The sequence below is a fragment of the Pseudonaja textilis genome, chromosome 6, assembly GCF_049901715.1.
Source record: "Pseudonaja textilis isolate UNSWEBS1 chromosome 6, rPseTex1.2, whole genome shotgun sequence".
NCBI lineage: Eukaryota > Metazoa > Chordata > Lepidosauria > Squamata > Elapidae > Pseudonaja > Pseudonaja textilis.
The window spans coordinates 63,018,066-63,039,324 of NC_141995.1; the positions used below are offsets into that span (position 1 = coordinate 63,018,066).

General features: G+C 41.5%; 2 protein-coding genes across 6 annotated transcripts in view; one reads left to right on the forward strand and one right to left on the reverse strand.

Annotated features, from left to right (window-relative positions):
• ZBTB49 (zinc finger and BTB domain containing 49) lies at positions 1-11,021 on the reverse strand. Of its 5 annotated transcripts, XM_087936721.1 has the most exons (9): positions 9,520-10,300; positions 8,156-8,328; positions 7,630-7,752; positions 5,493-6,559; positions 4,623-4,669; positions 4,054-4,127; positions 2,811-2,893; positions 2,278-2,439; positions 1-693 (listed from the first exon to the last, which is right to left on the reverse strand). In XM_087936721.1, the coding sequence occupies exons 4-9, from the start codon at positions 6,466-6,468 to the stop codon at positions 71-73; spliced, it is 1,965 nt and encodes a 654-aa protein (XP_087792847.1). In that variant the 5' UTR covers positions 6,469-6,559; positions 7,630-7,752; positions 8,156-8,328; positions 9,520-10,300; the 3' UTR covers positions 1-70. The 5 variants fall into 5 exon arrangements, with proteins under 5 accessions (XP_087792847.1, XP_087792843.1, XP_026555807.1 ...); XM_087936717.1 differs by lacking the exons at positions 7,630-7,752; positions 9,520-10,300 and adding an exon at positions 10,827-11,021; XM_026700022.2 differs by lacking the exon at positions 7,630-7,752 and having other exon boundaries at positions 9,520-10,308.
• The window catches only part of LYAR (Ly1 antibody reactive), a 17,264-nt gene continuing 6,971 nt past the window's right edge, over positions 10,967-21,259 (forward strand). The window contains exons 1-4 of the mRNA XM_026700024.2: positions 10,967-11,099; positions 13,640-13,754; positions 14,058-14,165; positions 14,716-14,799. Of these exons, the coding sequence (XP_026555809.1) occupies positions 10,978-11,099; positions 13,640-13,754; positions 14,058-14,165; positions 14,716-14,799 (429 nt within the window). The 5' untranslated portion in view covers positions 10,967-10,977. The remainder of the gene's footprint in view (positions 11,100-13,639; positions 13,755-14,057; positions 14,166-14,715; positions 14,800-21,259) is intronic.

A 21,259-nucleotide genomic window follows, 5' to 3' on the forward strand; every position in this document is an offset into this window, starting at 1 on the left:
TCAAATACAACTTTGATATGGTTTTATTTACTTATAAATAGGCATAACTGCTCTTCAGGAGGCCCAAGCCTCACTGGCCCAGCTCACTCTCATTCTGCAAAGTCTTCATGGTTAGGCCCCAGAGCGTCATGCTGGAGAAGGGCCCCCCGTTATTTCTGGGCTCAGCAGGAGCCACGTGGCTGCTCGGGGGGTCCTCGTTCCAGCCGCTGCCCAGAGGGGCACTTGTGGAAGAGGGAACTGAGGGCGGAGTGCCAGACTGCAGCGGATGACTTTCTTGAAAAGGACAAGACCGAGTCAGTCCTTCTGGAGATCTACACAGTTTGGCAGGATCCAAACTCAATTTCTGAGTGTCTTTTCTCACCGCAGGCCTTGCCCTGACAAATGGTGCTCCAGGGGGTCCCAACTCAATTGGCGAATGCCCCCTCGAGTGGGGTGGGCATTTCTCTGATGCCGACAGGAAGGAGACCGAGATTTCCTGGGTAAAGAAATCTGAACATTGGGACTTCTCGAGGTCAGGAATTTCCATGGTGTGAGAAAACTCGTCTACAATAGCTTTACAGTGGGTTTTTTTGTGTCGACGTAAGACAGCAGAACGGCTGAAGCATTTATTGCAGGTCTCACAGGGATACGGCTTTTCCCCAGTATGCGTTCTGACATGTCTTCGCAAATCTCCAGATCCCGCAAAGCATTTTCCTGTAAAATAAGATATTTATTGTCCCTTGAGCAAAGATCAGTGTTTTCATTCTAAAATTAATTCTAGGTTTTAATTAACATGTTTCGTTGTTATGTGCACCTATGCACCTTGTTCTCTATTAACCCAATGGGCCGATCAGATCTGGGAGTAGGTTAAAAAACTGCAAGGATCAGGAGGGGGCGCCTGACCGTGGAGGCTGTGAGCCAGCAGGAGCTGCTGTTGGACAAAGTAGGACATACATTTGTATATTAAACAGTCCCATTCAAGTCCAAAATTGATTTCCCCCACAACTGAAAAACCAGTAGGCCAGGGATGGGGAACCTTTTATGGCTCACTCAGGAATTCTGGGAGTTGAAGTCCATAAGTGATAAAAGAACCAAGTTTCCCCACCTCTGCACTAGTCCAACCTAAGAGACAAAGACACGGGGGCAAAGTGAAACCTGCAAAACTGCTAGATAAAAGTGTTACATTGGAGACATTTCTAAGGATTTTTGAAAAAAAATGGGAAAGAAGCTTGAAGACACAATGTCAGCAACAACATCTGCTACTGAAAAAGTGCTAATTAACAGATTTTAAAGAACTGAAAGATGCAAAGGAAAAGAATTTGGAAGAATTTATAGGCTGACAGAATAAAGAAGTAAAACAAGCTCCAGCATATGCAGAAATACTGGAAAATAAAACTGTGGGCTATAAGACAGATGTGAAAAACAAACTGGAAATCCTGACAATAAGAATGACTCATTTGGATTTATAGAAGAGGGCTAGAAAGCCACAAAGAAACGGGAGAAAGAAAATTTGTGTGGAAATTAAATCCCACAAAAGCATCTTAGCAGGGTAAGAACTAGAGCAAAAGAAAGAAAAATAAAGTTGATCTGTTGAATCAGGGTAAAACCAGAAATACTTTTACCACCAAGTCCTGTCAATTCTTTATAGACTGTTTGCTGATACCAGACAGAAACATTAATGAATTTTAGATTTGCAGATGGGTAAGGTGCTTTTTTTCAAGAGGCAACTGGACTTTCTGGTTTTTCTTTGAAGGCGTTTCGCTTTTCATCCAAGAAGCTTCTTCAACTCGGATAGGTAAGGGTTGAGATGGAAAAAGGGATTCAAGAAAGGGAATATCCAAGAGGGCTGAAAAATACACAGCTTGCTTGTACTTATAAAAGAAGACAGGATGTTACTTCTGGAGATATTTTCTTTTTTCCCTACTTTTCCTTTCCCTTTCAGTTTTTCTATTTTTGCTTTTGCTTTTACTATTATTAAAATCCTTAATACTATTTTTTAAAAAGAGAAATGTTGTAATTTGATTGAATCTGAGTGCCTATGGTTTCCAATTGAGACAGGACACATAATTCTTGAAGTCTATATTAGGACTATAATGTATTGCCTGTTAATTCTTCATCTGATAATGAGGGGAAATAATTTGCCATTATTAATTTGTTGGAGTGATCAATATGATATCTGCTGAATTTTCATTATTTTCATATGTGCTCTAATGGTACAATTGAACAATGAAAAGGTTAACATTTTTAGTGGAACTTTCCAAACCAGTTCAGTAAAAAAAGAAAAACCTGCTGACTTACCACAAACTGAACAATTATATGGCTTTTCTCCTGTGTGTCTGATCCTGTGTTTTACTAATTTCCGTGGTAAGTTAAATGATTTTCCACACTCGTCACATGTGAATACTTTTTCTGCTGCGTGGTTCTTCTTGTGTTCCTTTAAATTACTGAAGTTACTAAATCCTAAATGTAAGAGAATCTGAATCAGAGTGATCACACAGAATGAAATAAATTACAAAAGGGCCACGCTGCCTTTAAAAATCGATGCCCCGTGCTACCTCCGACACCAGAGCCGAGGCCAAAGACTCCAGGACCTGAGCATGCGAGGATGAAAACTCCCCCCATTAACTCAGGACCTACAAGGGGAAGAGTCGGAGTGCACCTGTGCATAACCGGTGGCCTTGAGCTGCTGCTCTTTCTGGCCACAGCCACCTGGCTGCTTTTGGAACCCTAGCTGGACGGTGCCGGCAACCAACCAAGGCCTAGAAGGGAAGGGGCACATGCCGGGATTACAGCTTCTCTTGCTCGTGCAGGTAAGTGTTAACCAGACTCACCTCGGCCACAAATATCACACAGATGCGGTTTTTCTCCAGAGTGAATAATAATGTGGCGCTGGACGTCTCCAGAGGCAGCAAACCTGTAATGCCACCGTAAAAGCCACTGTGAATGTTCCAATTAAGCACCCTCCGTACTCTCCTGCCTTGACTGCATCATGTTCCTGGCAGGCAAGCCTCCCCCCCCACCCCCCCGGAGGAAGCAGCCCACCTCCCCATCCCTCCCGGACACAGTCTGCCTGGTCCAGGCATCACCAGCTCCAGCCGCAAAAAGGCCACCGAGGGCTGCCATGCTGTGCCACCCCACCCTCTTCTGAATCCGAGAGTTGCAGAGTTACATGCACAAATCAGACCTGTGTATTGTGCTACTAAGAAATTATAACGAAGCATTTTGAAAAGCAAGATGACTGAAACGCAAAAAGCAACCTAATGCTTTATGTTGAAAAAGTGTCCTTTTTGGAGCAACTTAGACATGTGTTTCACATCCAAATAAAACATTTTATCAACATTTGTATCAAATATATATTTACATCTCTAGTTTTCTATTCAGCATGAAAGTTAAGCGAACTGAAAAATAATGTATATTCATAATTGATTAAAAACAAATCAACAAAACAGGTATGACTCTTCAATCAACAGACAGCTTTAGAAGCAAAAGTGCTTTGCTCATCCCGGGATAAGCCTTATTTTAGGAGAGAAGCGTATCAAAAGCTGCAAGTCAGGCCTCCCCTTGCCATTTCCCACTTTGGGCAGCAAACTTCATTTGCTGCTGTGCTTTTACTTTGGTGCTGACACACACCGACCCATGACTAACGAAAAGTTAGGTAGGCAGACCAGCCACCATTCCGGGACGGAAGTATTTTCATGCTGGCCAGCATGAGATACAAAATAGATTTCCCCCAGCATGAGATGCAACATAGATACACATCTCCAGTTCTCTAATACACTATTTGCTGGCACTTCTCTTCCTTTGCCTTGTTTTTTGGTTTCTTTAAACCATAGTTTGTTATAACTAGATACTTACTATGTGTAAGCCTTCTAAAATAAACAAATTGGATCCTACTTTGCATTCTCAATCTAGCTGGAAGAAATTTAAGAGACCCAGAACCTTTTCATTTTGGTATATTAGCCAATAGATGTTCTGGGACGTGTTGTCTTGAAGGATGGTGAATAGTAATAAATACATATATGACTAATAGATATAAATGCATATAATATGTATGAATTTCAGAGCCATACAAACCTCTTCCCACAGATTTCACAAATGAATGGTTTTTCACCAGAATGGCGACGCAAGTGAGTCTGAAGATTGCCTGCCTACAAAGATAAGGAAATGTTTTTAACAAAAGGATGTTAACTACAGAAGTTTACAGTTGGAAACGAAGATCTTCCAAGTAGTTCCTTGTGCCAATAACGATACTCAAAAAGTAAGAGCAATCTCCCCATGTACTATTGTCATATCTGAAAATAGGGAGGGGGATTCTTTAGGCACAAGCAGAGAATTCAACCCCTTATCAGACCTGGACTACAACACTCGCCACCAGCAGACGGGCTGAACACAGAGTCCCTACTTGCAAGGCAGGCACTTCCAAATGGAGGCAAGGTCCTTCTCCTAAGGAACAAAGAGGTTTCCTACCCCACCCCCCTTGCTTATGGCAACTCGAAAACAGGCATAGGAATGTTTTACGAGTTGACAATTAAATCATACTGCTTACATTCTATTGCCTGATCAATAGAAAGGGACTAGGTAGAATATAAACAAAAGTCAACTTAAATACAAAAGAATATTATACAAGATATCAAAATTCCTACCTGTGAGAAACATTTTCCACAAATGTTACATTCAAAAGGCTTTTCACCTAAAAGAAGAAGCAATTTTATTTCCACTTCTGACAACTAACTTTGAATGTACATAAAAAGACAAAGTGAACAGTTGCCTTCAAGTCAACATAAAAATAATGGCATTTATATTCAACATATTTTATATTCACAATTTCCCTTAATGGACACATTAATACTATCTTGTATTAATAAGACTTAATGAAAAATTATCTTAATTGTATCTAACTCTACGATGTTTACCCAGGAGCAGGTCGCACATAGTTTAACAGCTTGATCATAAGTGAATACAAAATTGCTATTTTGAATAGCAATTAAATCCCATTAAAAGCTGGGATTGGCAGCCTAGTGGCGGATGTCCCGAATAAAATTCTGGTCACTGTAGTAAGCACCTTAACATCTCTATGATACAGTAAGATCATGGCAACAGAGAAAAATAATATTTTTTTTAACAAGCCATTTTCTTTCCAAATGGCTGTAAATGGCAGCGCATGAAATATGTATCAACTACTATGGCAAAGTGGAGTAACATTTTCATGCAAAAAGTTCTATCAAGGAAACCAGGCAATAATTGCTTTGTACGTGTTATGACTGGCCCTTGTCAGAAAAATGATGTGCATACCTTTCCTGGAAAAAACCCCCGAATGTTTACGCACATTCACATGGATGAAGGTTATTCGATGAGGGTCATGAAATCTGATTATAGCTTGATGGACTTGCGAGATCATTGCGGCACCAGAGCCTCTCTGGGCCGCGGAGGTCTTTCCAGCTGCTAAGACTACATTCTGGCTGGTTCTCCATGCGGTCATTCAATAGCTGGCCTGCCATGTTAACTGACTGTACCTGTATGAGACCTTACGTGGAGCTCCAAGTTGCTCGGATGTTTAAAAACCTTTCCACATAAGGCGCAAGGATACTGCCTCTCTGGAAGGAGGTCCTTTAACGGGCTCTCTGGCCCAGGGGGTTCCCGGGACGGCTCCAATTCTACACACTCGGAACTCAGTAGCCCGCTGGGATGCTTCCCTTCAGGAACCTCAACTGTGGTCGTCCTTTTTGTGTTGCTCTGGCTTCCTAATTCATTTCCTTTTGCAATGGCTTTCTTAGGATCACGTACAGAAGACTGTTCAGAAGACTTTTGGGACCGTAGCAAATTCAGTTTTTGAAGGTGGATGGCCTTCTTAGGCCTCAACGGTTTGGCTGGCTGTACAGAAGTGGTCTCTGTGTCTCGATCCACAGGAAAGTCATTGAAGGAGCGAGCGAGAAAGGGTGGTGGCAGCGGGGGACAATCGGACGACTCCAAAGGACATTGGCTGATGTTGCACAAAGCAGCATCCTGAGCTGTGTCTTGCGCTGGAGGCATTATAAAACCTGGGGCAATTTCTAGTGACCCCTGGTTGCTGGGACAAATAGTCTGTTTCCTATAAAAGTTTCGGAGCTTATAATGGCCGTTTGGTAATTTAAAGGAGAGATCCGCCCTGCCAGGGTCCACAGAGTCTTGTTTTGGTTTGGCTCTCTCAGCTGAGGAGCTGTGAGATGCACAAGGCTGTGACTCAGGTTGTTGGTCATCCAAGGCTTTGCAAGCAGCAGCAGTTGAGCAAACATGGAGTACATCATAGTGTCCACAGTGGGTATCAGCAACCAAAGTATTTTGCAATGAAAATGTATCATTGCCAGTCAGACTGGCTGGCTGCTCTACAGATCGGGAGGTTTTTAAAAAGGAGCCGCACAGATTCAAAATATTCTGCACCTGCAAGCACTGTGCAATATCCAGCAAGTTCTGTATATTATCCTGGTTGAGGTCAAGATGTGAAGTATACATATAATCCAGGATCTGGCCTATGCCAGCCACGTTCTTAATGTCCAAATGAAAAACATCGTTCTTTTGGCTTGGCGAATTTTGAAACAGGGTCCTAGGAAAGAAAAGCAGAATTACAAACAAAGGGCACATCTGCTTATCCTCAAATCCCCTTTGTAACATTACATTGCATCCCGTTACATCGGCCCATCCCACTCACGGTCGGGTGGGGAAGGTGTGCTAGAAACCATGGTAATTAAAGAGCTCCAACTGGCAGAGTCCATGAAGAGCGCCTCCTCTGCCCTTTCTCCCCACCCTGTGGAATATTCTCCCCCAAGGGTGAGGCAGGCCCCCACTCTCCTGGCCTTCTAAAAAGGATCAAGGCGTGGCTCTTTGGTGCCTTGCAGGGGGAGCCCAGAGGAAGCTGCAGCCCAGCGACAGGTTAGTGCCTGAAAACCTGCCTTTGCCTTTTAACACATCTTCATAGTATTTAGTCATCACCTCCTTCCTTCTAAACTATGTTTTTCTATTTTTAAAACTTTTATATATACTTTTTAATATTTTTAACATTTTATTCTATACTGCTGAGTCCCTTTCTGAGGAGACTGGCAATTCAAAAATATGAAAAATAAGTAAACATAAAAGTGCACATATTCATCAATGTTTTGAAAGTCTTGCTTACAACATTTGGTTAGACAATGATTGCACAACAATACTGTTGAAAGCAGCAATTTTTAATAGCAAACATATATAATAGAATTTGCAATTTCAGCCTACAACACAATTTCAGTCTATTATATTAACCAGTAAGAAAACATTTAAAGGTCATCTTTTAATCCTCCTATAAAATTTCCATTCTCAGAGAGCACACCTTCAACAAAAGATGGCAGGGGGTATCCTCAACTGAATTTGTAGTATTGCTTGTGGTAGCTACAGATAGCTATGTTGTAGCAACACTGGTTGGAAATCACAGGATCTGAATGTAACCTAAGTATACATAACTTATCTTGTGAACAGGACTTTGTGGCCTGATATTTTGCATTTTAATTCTGCATTTGTATATGACCACACATTAATTAATAATATATTTCCTCTTAGAGAACTTGTAGAACTAGACCTAGACATGCTTTTTTCAAGAGGCAAGTGGACTTTCTTGTTTTTCTTTGAAGACGTTTCACTTCTCACCCAAGAAGCTTCTTCAGGCTGTGACTGGACGGTGGGGAGTGGAAGGATTTTATACTCCTTGCAGAGAGCTGGTCATTTGCATTCTTTGAGAGTCATTGAGGCCACTTGGAGGTTTATCTGTATCTGCAACACAATCCTTTCAACAGTTAAAAAGTCTGGGAGCTGTCTGTCGATTGGTGGTAATCACTTATTTCTATTCATGCAGAGGACGCCTATCAATCCTATAACTTCCCAGGTAACCAGACCTTGCACTGCTCATGGCATTTTTATTCAATATAATTTTATCTTTTAAGAACACATTTATAGATAATCAAAACTTTTATTTTTTGTACCATATTAACTTATAGCGTTAGTTTTTAGGAGCAACATTACACCATGCTTTCCTTATTTCATTTCGCTTTCTGCGCACTGTCCTGGCTATTGGGGAAGACTATAAGGATTGTAAATATACAACTCGTTAACTTAATGACACTTCTGCCTCCCATGCCTTACTTAATATTCATTAAAGTAGTTTGTACTAACATACCTAAAATATTGGCTAAAAGCAGCCAACACATTTTTATGTGCTTTGAAGGAAACTCCTTTGACCACCAACATACAATCACAGAGAAGTCCCTGTATCCGCTGGTTATGGAGCTGCTGAAGGAGGTGACAACTGTGATTAGCAAAAGCATCCATGCTAGAACGTGTCTACGTTACCTAAAAAAAGGGGGTGAAAACATTGTAGGGATGCAGTTATTTACTGGTAAGCATGTGCTAAATTGTATTGTCATATACATCAGAGCTGTTCTGCGCAAAAAGATTACCTGTTTTAAAATACAAAACAAACCATAGACAGAGCGCCAAGTTTGCCAGAAGAACCCCATTTCACTTTTTGACCCAGGAGCTTTCTTAACAAACTAAAGACATATGGTAGACACAATATATCTCCATCTTCCTAATGTCTCTCAAAAGCATCACATAATTAGAATACTATTTTATCGTAGTTCTCAGGTTATGGTTCCATGACCAACATTTTGACTGTGTCCAGCTTGCAACTACAAGGGTGGGGCAAACTGTAGTCACATAAGTGCAATTTCCCACGTTTCCTGCCAGCATCTTCATAAGCAGTATCAACGGGGAAGCCATTAGGAAGTCGGAAATTACTCCTTTTGCTCCCTGCCTGCCCCTCTTGTCTTCCTGTGTAATGATCCATGTAGCCCTGGGGTTACAACAATAACCCAGATTGCCGGGATTCCCAATGCTAAGCGATGCAGTCAACGTGATATTGTGCTTTATGACCGCATCACATAGCAACAGCAAATCTGGGTACCAATTGCCAAAGTAACCCCAAGGCCTGTGCCTATTTTATTTATTTACAGATCGTGGCATAAATGAAATAGCCTGCAAACATGCAAGTTGGCAGCAACAGAAGTGGAATGAACCCAGGCCACGAGCAGCAGCCTAGGCAGGTGGTGAACTGTAGGGGAGAAAGCCGTTCTCTTTGACGGCACTTTGACAGTGGATGCCAGGGCCTCGCTAAAGCCCGGTCCAACTCCCTGACTAGGCCACTGGTGAATCTTATGTTGATATAGAGCCGGGATGAAATATATCCAAGGGGCTTATGCCCAAGCAGCCAAAGGGGAGGCTGCAGCCACTCTGCCAGCCTTTCAGACCCCCCAAGGAAGAAAAGGGTGGCCCTCCCTCCAGGAAACCCTTGGAAAGAAGAAACTGAACAAGAAGGGATGAGATCCCAGCCCTGGGAGAAGCCTTCAGCTCCTTGGGAGAAGCCAGGAGGGGCCTCCCACAGACCAGCGTGTGACGGGGCTGCCTTGCAGAGGCCCAGATGCTCATAGTCAGAACCCTGAGGGAGGGGGGTGGGGGGATGAAATAACACGACCGCAGACACACCTTCCAAGAATGGGTTGGATGAACTTCAGGTAGTCCTCGACTTGCAACAGTTCATTTAGTGACCGTTCAGTTGCCAACATCATTGAAACAAAGTGGTTTGTGACCGTTTTTCACACTTTCGACCATTGCAGCATCTCCAGGGTCACGTAATCAAAGTTCAGAGGCTTGGCCACTGGATGGTACTTATGATGGTCGCAGCCTCGGGGCTGGGTGTGTGTGTGTGTGTGTGTGTCACGCGATCCCCTTCTGCGACTTCTGACAAGCAAAGTCAAGGGGGGGGGAGCCAGATTCACTTAACCACCTTGTCACTAACTTAACAATGATTCGCTGAACAACTGTGCCAAGCAAGGTCGTAAAATGGAACAAAGCTCCGTTAACAGCAATCCTGCTCGGCGACAGGAATGTGGGGCTCAGTCGTGGCCGAGGACTGCCTGTGTCTAACGGGCGAGATAAAGCGACAGAAGGAAGAACGAAGAGCAGCAGCCCCTAAATGCGCATCTCGCTGCAAGGAAGATGCAACCGCAGTTCTAGGCGACCCAGAAACTAACGGTGGAGAGGATCCCCACAATCACGCAGGGACGCGTGTCAGCCGACCCGGAAGAAGCGGCTGATGAATCTAGGGAACTGGCCTTGTCGAGCACCGAGGAAGCGGGGGGCGCGGGAGGAGGGGGGGCGGGAAGAGTAGAACAGCCACTCGCGGACGCTACCAAACGGACGCCCCCGCCCGGCTCCGCTCCGCGACCGCAGCAAGATGTCGGCCAACACTGGCCGGAAGTCGGGCAGCGTGACCATAGAGCGGGACGTCCGATGCTCTTCGCGAGCGCCGCCGGAACGAGCCTCTTTGCCTGTGCACGGCGGACGGCCCGAGCGTTCCCCCTCCGCTCGGGCGGCTTCCGTCCGGAACTCAAGACGGTCTGAGTGGCTGTGCGAGACTCGGCTCTGCCTACCCGGCAAGCGGTCCGTGCTCCGCCTGGTGAGTTTTTATCCCCCCGCCAGCCTCTTCCCGGCTGGGGCCCAGTTCGGGGTGTGGGGTGTGGACGAGGCCTCCCGGGTCCCACTGTGGCCGGGCACGTGTGCGTGCGTGGGGCTGGGGAGGGAGGTAAGCGGGGCATGAGCGTCGGAGGCCGGCACGGGGCTCCCCCGGCTGGGTCCCTTCCTGCTGCTCTGAGGGCAGCCTAGCTTCCCCCCCCACACACACACACACTTTGTGGTTGCAAGAATGAAAGCCCCGCCGCTGGCGGCCCCTGTGGCGGCGGCCTTGGCCTTGTTCCCTGTGGGCTGCTCCCGAGTTCGAGCAATTTTCTTACCATGCTGTGCTTGGGTAGTTTTCTCTGAAGTAGAATTTCTGGTCCTGCGCATTGCATGCAACATCAGCTTGTTAATTTTGCCCTCGACGTGTTGTTTCTAGGATTTGCTGGAAGAGCCGTGAATCAGACTCGGAAGAAACGGATTCTCAGAATGGTGTTTTTCACGTGCAACGCCTGCGGAGAAGCCCTGAAGAAAGGACAGGTGGAGAAGCATGTGCGCGTGTGCCGCAACTGCCAGTGTCTGTCTTGCATGGATTGTGGGAAGGATTTCTGGTAGGTTGACTCGGGCCGCTGCCTCCATCCTTCGGTACAGGGAGCCTTCTGGGGAAGCTTTACCATGGGCTTTGGCAGTCGCAGCATCAGGCCGGCCTTGTCCCACGAAAGTGAAGCGCAGGCTGGCTTGCTACCAGCAAGGGCCTGGCAGGTGGGCTGCCTGAGAATGTGTTGAGGTAATTCCCCGTTAGGAGAATGAGCGCATACAGGGAGTCGTAGTGAGAGTAATGTTGAATAACACACACACAGCACATGGATACGCTGTACAGTAAATGTAGGTTTTTACTTCCAATAAATGTTTAAGCAAAGTCCAAGATAAGCAGTCCAAGTCATTCACAGGTAAAGCAGTCAGTGTTCAGTTCAGGGATAATGCAAATATCAAAGTCCAGCATCAAAAAACAGTTCAGTAACAGACTTACATCAACGATCAGTAACAGTCATTGGGAGGAACGGCAACTCTCTCCAACAGAAGGAAACAGAGACTCGCTGAGACTAAACAACCCAGGTTTGGGAACCATTGATATAGATAGATTACAAAGCAGTAAGTGTAATGGTGACCATTCAGTCTCGAAGGCCGTCTGGAAGTTCTTTGTCTTCAGCTGCTTCTCAATAACAATAATGAAGCCGCTTGTCTAATCTAGGAGGAGAGCACGCTGTAAGGGAGGAGGGGTTGTTGCATTGCTTGCAAGCCCCTGCTTGGCATTTGGGCAGCATTAAAAGTTGTCGGTAGGAGGTCCGCCCTGGAGAAGTATTCTGTAAGGAGGAGGTGGTCGTCTAAATCAAGGGTCGCCAACCTTTGGGACCTCAGGGACCACCAAGCTCATCATTTTAAATCCCAGGGACTGTGCTTGTCAGACAGTATATAGTTAATTGATAATTAGTTGGTAGTGGAATTTATAATTCCAGGCGGGGAGTGTGCTGTCCAGACAGTATATGGTTAATTGGGAATTGGGAGCTGTCCACTTAAAGGAATGCCTCATGGGAAACGTAGTTAATGCATCATGGGAAATATAGTTCATGTCATGTGATTGACCACTGAATTGACCCTTGGTTGGGTTGGGGGAAGCCTTTGTTCTTTTCCTTGCCTGGACCCAGCAACATGCTGAATCCCTTTGCTCCATCTTTATGGGATGAAGATAACTGTATTTTCACACTATGAAGTCAACTATGCAAAGATTTAGACATTAGATGAATCTTGAGATAACTGTGAGTTATACCTTGAGGATGCCTTATGAGCCAATAAAGAAACTTTGTATGGAAGCCTTTGTAGAGTTTATCTAGCTGTTTTTATATTCAGCCAGCAATTTAAAAACAGAACAGGGACCACTAACTGGTTCTGTGGGTGTGGCCTAATTTGTGGGTGTGGCTTGGTCACGTGACTGGCTGGGCATGGCTCGTATGTAAATATTATAAATATTTATATAAATATTGATTTTTTTTATTAAAAAAGAGCAACTTTTACCCAAAATCAGGCAAAGCAGGATTGAGTTGCTCACAGAATCACAGATTCATTCAGAGATCTATCTATCTGCCATCAGCTAGCTCAGTCTGTCATATAAAATTTGTTTGCAAGCAGATTCACAAAATTAATTCAAAACACACCATGTATGTAAATATTGAATTTTTTATTAAAAAAAAGAGCAGCTTACCCAAAATCAGGCAAAGCAGGCAGGCAGATTGAGTTGCTCTCAGAATCATTCAGTGGTCTATCTGCCATCAGCTAGCTCAGTCTCAAATTTGTTTGCCGTGAGTCTGCACTGAATAATAGACCCTTCAGTCCTAAGGGAGGTTCGGCTGTGCTTAAAAGCCAAGCCAAAGATCTAAAGACTAACTAGAAAGCAAGAAATCAACCATTTCCTGCTTCCTAGCTAATCTAAAACTCCAGGCACAGTAGAACAGATGATGGTCGGAAAAAGGAAAAACAGCAACTTAGCAGGCAAGTTTGCTGAGTAAGGAGTAAGTGGGCGGGGAGGGTTCCCACGGGCCACGTGGGTGTCATGCAGCCTGGATTAATTGCTTTGGAGGGGTGCTCGGGGGGTAAGATTTCTCTGCGGTCCACCAAAATTTTCTCACGGCCCACCGGTTGGCGACCGCCGGTCTAAATGCCTCTCTGCCAAGCAAGTTCGTTGCAAAGACCAACTCTTTCCAACTTTTTTACTCTGGAGAAAACCTTGACATAATTTTCAGGTCTCAAGGGAATTCCAGAATAAAAACAAAAATATATTTATATTTCACAAAACAACATGTTTCTAACCTGCAAAATCCAAATTTAGCAATATTTACAGCAGAGTAGCAGACCAGCACTGAGTGGAGGCAGGCAAAATTTCCCACCAACTAGCATTGCACGGCATAAGGAAAAACAATTTCTCCCCCCTCCAATCTTACCCTCTTGTGGAGAAGTTGGGAAGAAAGCCAGCTTAAACCTAACAATGTCTTTCAAGTTAATTATGCCATTTTAATATATCTCAGCAAAATGTTTGGGAAGAGTTCTGGGAAATGCCTTCTATTAAGGGTTATTTAAATCTGCATTTATAATGCAGGGATGATGATTATAAATACCACGTGAAGTGCCTAAGTGAAGATCAGAAGTATGGAGGAAAGAATTATGAAGCCAAAGTCCTCAAAGGAGACGTTAAGCAGCAGGAGTGGATTCAGGTGAAGTAGATCTAGCACCCCACCAATTGCATTCATTTATTTTTTAAAAAAACATGTTCATTATTTGTTATACCCCACTCTTTGTATAATGGCACCCAAGGCCAAGTAAAATTAAATAAAACTAAGTAATGTAATATGATGCTATGAGTAGAAATATCAATTTATTACATGGACTTCAGGATTGTAACTACAGTATATTTAATCCTATAACAATTCACAATATAAATTCAATGTGACAATAGGAAACATAAAATGTTCTACTGGTGTATTTCCCAGTCACGTTAACTTGTTTTTCATTTGCAGAAGATTCATGAAATAATAAAGGAAACTAATATTAATGCCAAAGTTCGAGATATTTTACAACAGATGTATGAGTATGATAATATTCCACGAAAGAAACGCAAATTTCAGGTATGTTCACAAGTTAAGTATTTATGCCTCAGACCTGACCTGGTATAATGCAGTTTTTCTTAATTATGGTTCCTTAAGCAAAAGTAACTTCTCTTAAAGAATCTGGATAGTTCAGTGTTTCTTAAATTATACTGTGGAAAACACATGTTTTCCAAATAATTTGAAAATCCTGAGCCCCCCCCCCCCCTAAACTTATTTAAACCCCGTTTAATTACACATTTGTGCCTCCTAGTGATCTCGCAGCTTGAGTCCTCCCGGCCCCGTCAGTGAACATGTCTGGGGTTAAGGAGCAGAGATGCCACTGTAGGCAACTTCTGGACAGCCAGAAGGACACGCAGTTCCACTTGGGCCACTGATCACGAGTGCTGTACCCTTGAGGAGCTGGAGCTCATGGCAAAATTGCAGCAGTCTCGTTTTGGAAAATTGTTAACAGGCTATGGAAGAAGTAGTTTAAGAACAGGTAGTTGTGGCTTCTGCTGATTTACTACTATTGTCAGAAAATGCATTTGTGTCCCAGTTAAATATACACCCCCCCCTTCTGCCTAAATAGAACTGGATGGCCAACAGTTTGAAAATCCACAATACTACTCTACAGGATCAAGTATGGGATATTTTTTCAGAAGCAATGAGAAAGGTAAGCAAGCCAGTTACTGCTGCATTTGGAATATATTGTAATAAGTGTATTGGGGTGTGTGCCGGAAGAAGCTTGGGCTGGGAGACGGCTTAAGGTGAGTGGGTTTCGTTTAATAATGGCAGTGGGAAGTGCCAGGATTGTTGCTGTTAAAGTTTGTGGTCACATGATGTGCTTTACTCCAGATTGCTTTACTATGAAAATTACTGTCATCAACCGAGGACTTGTATGTGTATTTGGGTTTCTTTAATACTGGAAAAGATGAAATGAACTTGACATTTGAGAAGGACTTGAGCCAGGTAAAGTTGTTCTATTTGGCCTTTGAAAACATATTGAAAATCTGATAAGAGAAACAATGTAGATGGTTGGTAAACATTTTCTCTCTCTAGCAAGCTCTTTGGTAAATGAAACACATTGGATTCTGCCACTCTGGCTTCCTCGATTCAACCAGGAAAGGTGTTCATTGGTTACTCCTGAAGGCCCCCGTCCTCTCATTTTCTGAGCAAACCCCAAAAATAGTTTTAACAAATCTCAGAAAACTGTGCATAAATAAATTAAGATAATATCTTCTGCTGTTCCCACACAGGAAGGGTAGCTGGGAACTGATGAGCTATCTCCAGTTGAAAGTTATGTCAGTAGCCAGTGTAGAAAATCTTTAAAAAGAGTGAGGTGGAGGGGGCGGAGCTGGAGTCTCAGTGGTACAGCGTGCGATCTTGAAGCTCCAAGATCGCCACTGATATCTCCGTTGCAGGACGGTCCCACCGGACCTAAACCGTCGCGTAGAGACGGTGACTGAGGAGGGCACATCCTGTCAATCCCAGGGACATCGCAAAGTCCCTGGTTGATCCAGGAAAAGCCCTTTTGCCGGCGACGGAGAGGTAGCCTTCCAGGCTGCTGAAACTGGAACAGCTCCGGAACGGAAGAGATTGAAGGAAAGCTTGGTGAGATGAACTTTTACTTATTATTACTTGAAGAGAACATCCTGAAAGATTTAAAGTGAAATTAAAAGTGAGGAGGAAAGAGTTTAAGTGGTGAAATTAAACTAATTAAAGTGAAAGATTTTTTCTTTTCCCCTTTTTATTGGAACTTTGAATTTGGTAAAGTTACTGAACTTTAAACTGAACTGGTTTCTTTTAAATTTTCATCCTTGTTTTTATTTTTATTTTTTAATAATTTTTTGAAAGTCTGTTTTGGTTAAGATTCTTCTTTTGGATTTGAGTTGTATTTTTTTTTTTTCAAAAAAAAAAAGGAAGGATTCCATTTTCTCTTTTTGTTTCTGGTATTGGATACAAGAGGGGGAGTGAAAGTGAAGGGGGAAAAGTACCGCTGCCATTTAGAAGCTTGGACATATTGTTTCTTTCTTTCTCTGTTTATGTACTTGCTATACTCAAGGTCTCTGAGCTTTGCAATGGAAAGATAGTGGGAGGAGCATGGTAGATTGTTTATACGGATGCTCATATGTGAAACTAAATAATTAGAGCTTTGAGCTGAAGTTGAAAGAAAGAAGATTGAAGTGATCTTGAAATACCGGAACCAGAAACATTGAGTTTGATTTATTAAAGAGCCTTGGATACTTAGTGGCAGCAACTGGTTTAACTCTAGATTACTTTCCATCTCCTTTTCTACTCTCTCTCCCCCACCCACCCACCCGGTTTGGATTTTTATGTTTGGATTTTAACCTTCTATTCCAGAAACTAGAACGTAATTTTTTGAAACTTTTTAAAAATCTTCTTCCTTTTCTCTTTTTTATTAAGAGAAATAATTGGATTAAGGTACATAAGTGCCTGAAGATTTTTCTTTTTCCCTTTTTTTTGGGGGGGGGGGGGTGTGTGACAATTGCCTGCCTGTACTCCTTTTTTTTCTTTTTTCCTTTTTCTCTCTTCCTCTCTACAGATAAGCACAAGATGAGCAGAAAGACAACAGCACCATCTTCCTCAATAACAATAGCCTCTTCACCATCTGGAGGACAACGGTCAATATAGGCAATTTTACAACAGGAGAAAGAGAAAGAAGTGACATTACAGATGATTATGCAAGTAATCCAGAAGATTGAAAAGAGAATAGAGAATATTGAGTAAAGAGCTGAGAATATTGAGCAAAGAACTGAAAAGTCAGATGAGAAAGTAGAGAACGTTCAACAGATGATGATGAAATATGAGGACAGAATTAAGAAAATTGAAGAAGATATACAAAGGGATAAGAAAATTAGAGATATTGACACTAGATTGAGTGATATTGAGAAGCACAGATGCAAACCATTAGGATGGGAAATTGACAGATCAGAATTTTACTTAAGATTTCAAAATGTAGAAGGAAAATCTTGCTGAAATAAAAATCTTGCTGAAATAATGACAGAAATATTGGCAGAAGCATTAGAGATAACCAAAGAGAAGATGATGGATGGGATGGATGAAGTATTCCGTGTATATACAAGATACGCAATGAGAAACAGACTACCAAGAGAAGTTCATATTAGATTCACTAAAAAGATTATTAAGACACAGATACTAAAGGTGGCAAGAGAGAAAACCTTAAAGTACAAAGACTAAGAAATTGTGGTGCTGAAACAGGTACCAAGAAGAGTAAGAGAGATGAGAAGAGAATATTTTTGACTAAAGAGTTACTTAAAAGAGGAGTAAATTACAGAAGGCCTCTTGTTCACCTGGCAGGAACAAAGACACAGAATTGACACAGTTGAAAAAGCTGAGCTATTCTACTTAGAATATTTTAGAGGAAAAGAGGAGGAAGCTAGAAAGGAAGAATCACTAATTGAATTCCAAGAGGAGTGTATAGAAGTAATTGAAAAAGAAGGTGCTGTAGGTGGTGTACCCGGAGAGCAATGAGAATTAAGACCTACTAGAGCAATAAAACCCCTCACAAAGCCTAACATGGATGAAAGAAAATTGATTACGATTAACATAAATGGACTTAATTTAGCTGCTAAAAGAAGGAAAGTATTTCATAAACTAGAGAAATTGAAATTTGATATAACTTGCTTACGAGAAGTACATATTAAAAACAACATGAATGTATACTTATTTTCTGCCTTCTTCACAGAGGTGGATTTGAAGCTGTTCAGATGGAGATAGATAACGCAACAAGACGTCTGTAACAAATTACATTTATTGGTTCATCAGGTATCCTCATAACTCACGTTTGTGATGACGTTTTTCTTTAATGACCAATCCTTTGTATATCTGGCTTGTAGTCAAAGATGGTTATCTCCTAGCCCATCTCATAGTGATAGAAAGAAGCTGCCATGAGTTAGAGAGTTCAGACAAAGAAAGAAGGAAACTCCCCCAACCCATTGAGGGTCAAACTAGTGACCAATCAGGTTTACAGATATGGCCACGTGACATGAACTACATTTCTCAGGATATCTTTAATTACATTTACCATGATGCATTCCCTTAAGGGGACAACTCATAATTCCTCAGTAACTATGCAATTCCCATAGACTGGCTGGGACAGCACAACTTAAAATAAATTAGGGAAATTATTTACATCGCTGGCACAATCTTAAAAAAGAGGTGTGGTTTTATATATAAAAGACACAATTTTGGCAGAATTAATTTATACAGATGACGATGGAAGGATTTTGATGGTGGAAATAATGTACAATAATGTTAAAACACTTTTAATTGCAATTTATGCTCCGAATGATAACCAAGAAGAATTTTACAGGAAATTACATATGAAAATAATTGAATTGGACTATGTTAATATTTGTATGATGGGAGATCTTAATAGAATAGTTAATGATCGGTTGGATTACAAAACGCAGAAATCAACGAAGAAAGCTAGAAAGATATTACCAAAATCCTTCTTTCAAATAACAGAAGAATTCAACTTAAAAGATGCTTGGAGAGAGAGAGAAACACGGAGAGTAAGCAATACACCTTTTACTCAAACATACATGCTTTCATGGTCTAGAATAGACATGATATGGATGTCAGCAGAACTACTGGCTAACATATGAGAGATCAAAATAGAAACAAGCACTTGGGCAGTACTTGGTACCACCCAGTACTTGGAAAAGATACAAGAGGAGATCCAAATGGACCTTAAATAATACAATATTAAAAGAAAAAGACTTTAAACAGAAAATAGAGAAAGAACTTGCTTTCTTTTTTAAAGAAAATAGAAAAGAGGATACATCTCTACAGAACCTCTGGGACACGAAGGCCTACACAAGAGGCTTGATAATAGACTATGCAAGGAAAAGAAATATAAAACAGAAAAAGACTTTCAAAATATTAGAGGATGATTATAAAAAACTGGAAAAAGACTTACAGAAGTCCCCGCAAAAAAAGACATTAAAAATAAAATGGATATAATTAAACATAAAAAGGTACTAATGGAAAAGGAGGAACTAGCTCAAAAAATTAAAAACACTAAACAGAATTACTTTGAAGATGCAAATAAACCAGACAGATGGCTAGCTTATAAATTGAGAAAGGAGAGAGAAGGATTAGCCAACTAATAAATGAAGAAGGACATACATGTTATGGAAATGAGGAGAAGAAAACAATTATATAAGATTACTATGGGAAATTGTATTTTCAAGAGAATATTCAAGAAGAAAAAGTTAAGCAATATTTAGAGAAAGCGAACTTACCTCAGATACCTAAAGATATTGAAACAATGCTAGAAAGGAATATAACAATGATGGAATTAACAGAAGCTTTAAAAAACCCAGAATGTTGGAAAAGCACCAGGTCCAGATGGCTTACCAGCGGAATTTTACAAGACCTTTCAGGAAATGCTGAATATTAGAAGTTATGAACGAAGTTATGTTAAAGAAAAAAATACCCAAAACATGGACAGAAGCATACATTACACTTATACCGAAGGAGGATACAGACCTGCAGCAAGTTAAAAATTACAGACCTATGTCCCTATTAAATTCAGACTATAAAATCTTTGCTTCAATCTTGGCAGAAAGACTAAAAAGATACTTAAATAACTTTATCCATATTGATCAAAATGGATTCCTGCCAAAGAGACAAATCAAAGACAATGTGAGAATTATTTTGGATATTCTAGAATACTATGAGGCACATCCTGAGAAGCAAATGGCTTTGATGTTTTTAGACGCACAAAAAGCCTTCAACAATGTGAGTTGGCAATTTATGTTATTGCCATTGGAACAAATGGGCTTTGGTAAAAAAAAATTCATTCAAGCCATTGAAACAATATATTATCAACAAACTGCAAAAGTTATGGTAAATGGAGAACTAACAGAATCTACAGATATAAGAAAAGGGACACGGTAAGGTTATCCACTGTCGCCCCTGCTGTTTGTGTTAACATTGGAAGTGTTGAATAGGAATATAGAGAAGATAAAGAAATAAAAGGAATGAAAATCCAAAAGGAAGAGTATAAATTGCAAGCTTTTGCAGATGACCTGGTATTAGAAGACCCATTGGAAACAGCACCTAAATTAATAGAAAAAATAGAAGAATATGGGAAAGTAGCAGATTTGAAAATAAACAAAAATAAAACAAAGATAATAACAAAGAATATGCTAGTAAGATGAAAGAGTTGGAAGAAGTTTTAGAAATACAGGTCACAAATAAGGTTAAGTATTTAGGGATATACATTACATCAAGATGTAGTACACTGAAGGAGGATAATTATTTTAAACTCAAACAGATTGCAACAGATTTGACAAAATGGGGAAACTTACAATTATCATTGATTGGGAGAATATCTACAATTAAGATGAATGTATTGCCTAGAATTTTATATTTATTCCAGACAACTCCAATCCGATTAGGGAAGGAGTTTTTTGAAGATTTAAATAGAATTGTGTTGAAATATATTTGGCAGGGCAAAAAAGCAAGAATAAAATTAAAATTGTTACAAGATGCAAGAATAAAAGGAGGGTTTGCCTTGTCTAACTGGGAGTTGTATTACCAAGCAACAAATTTGATGTGGGTAAAGGAATGGATAACATTAAGGAACAATAGACTATTGACCTTAGAAGGGCATGACTTGCTGTTGGGATGGCATGCCTTCCTTTGGTACAAGGGAACTAAAATACAGGGGTGTTGTGACTGGAAGGATCGATCCTGCTGGGAGTTTTGACTCTGATGACTCTGACAATGGAAGGTTGGAGCCTGCTGTGAATGTGGAGTCTGAATTATCAGAGGACACAGACGTGAGCCAGGAGGATGAGAGATTGTCGCAGAGACAATCCTCCCCAGAACCTTCGACTTCGTTCAGGCCAGAAAATGGTCAACAAAATGAGACAGAAGTTTCCAGCGAGGAAACTGACAGATCGTGGATTGACGCCAGAACTAGAAGAACCAGGAAACATCAATCTGAAGGGAGGTGTCAGAACAAACATTGATTGGAGAGACTGACACGCCTATCCAGGTGATTTAAAGAGGCGTGCTGACTCTCAAGCTTTGCTTGGAAGCAAAGTGTTTGATGAGTCGGAAGAATACATTTGAAGTGG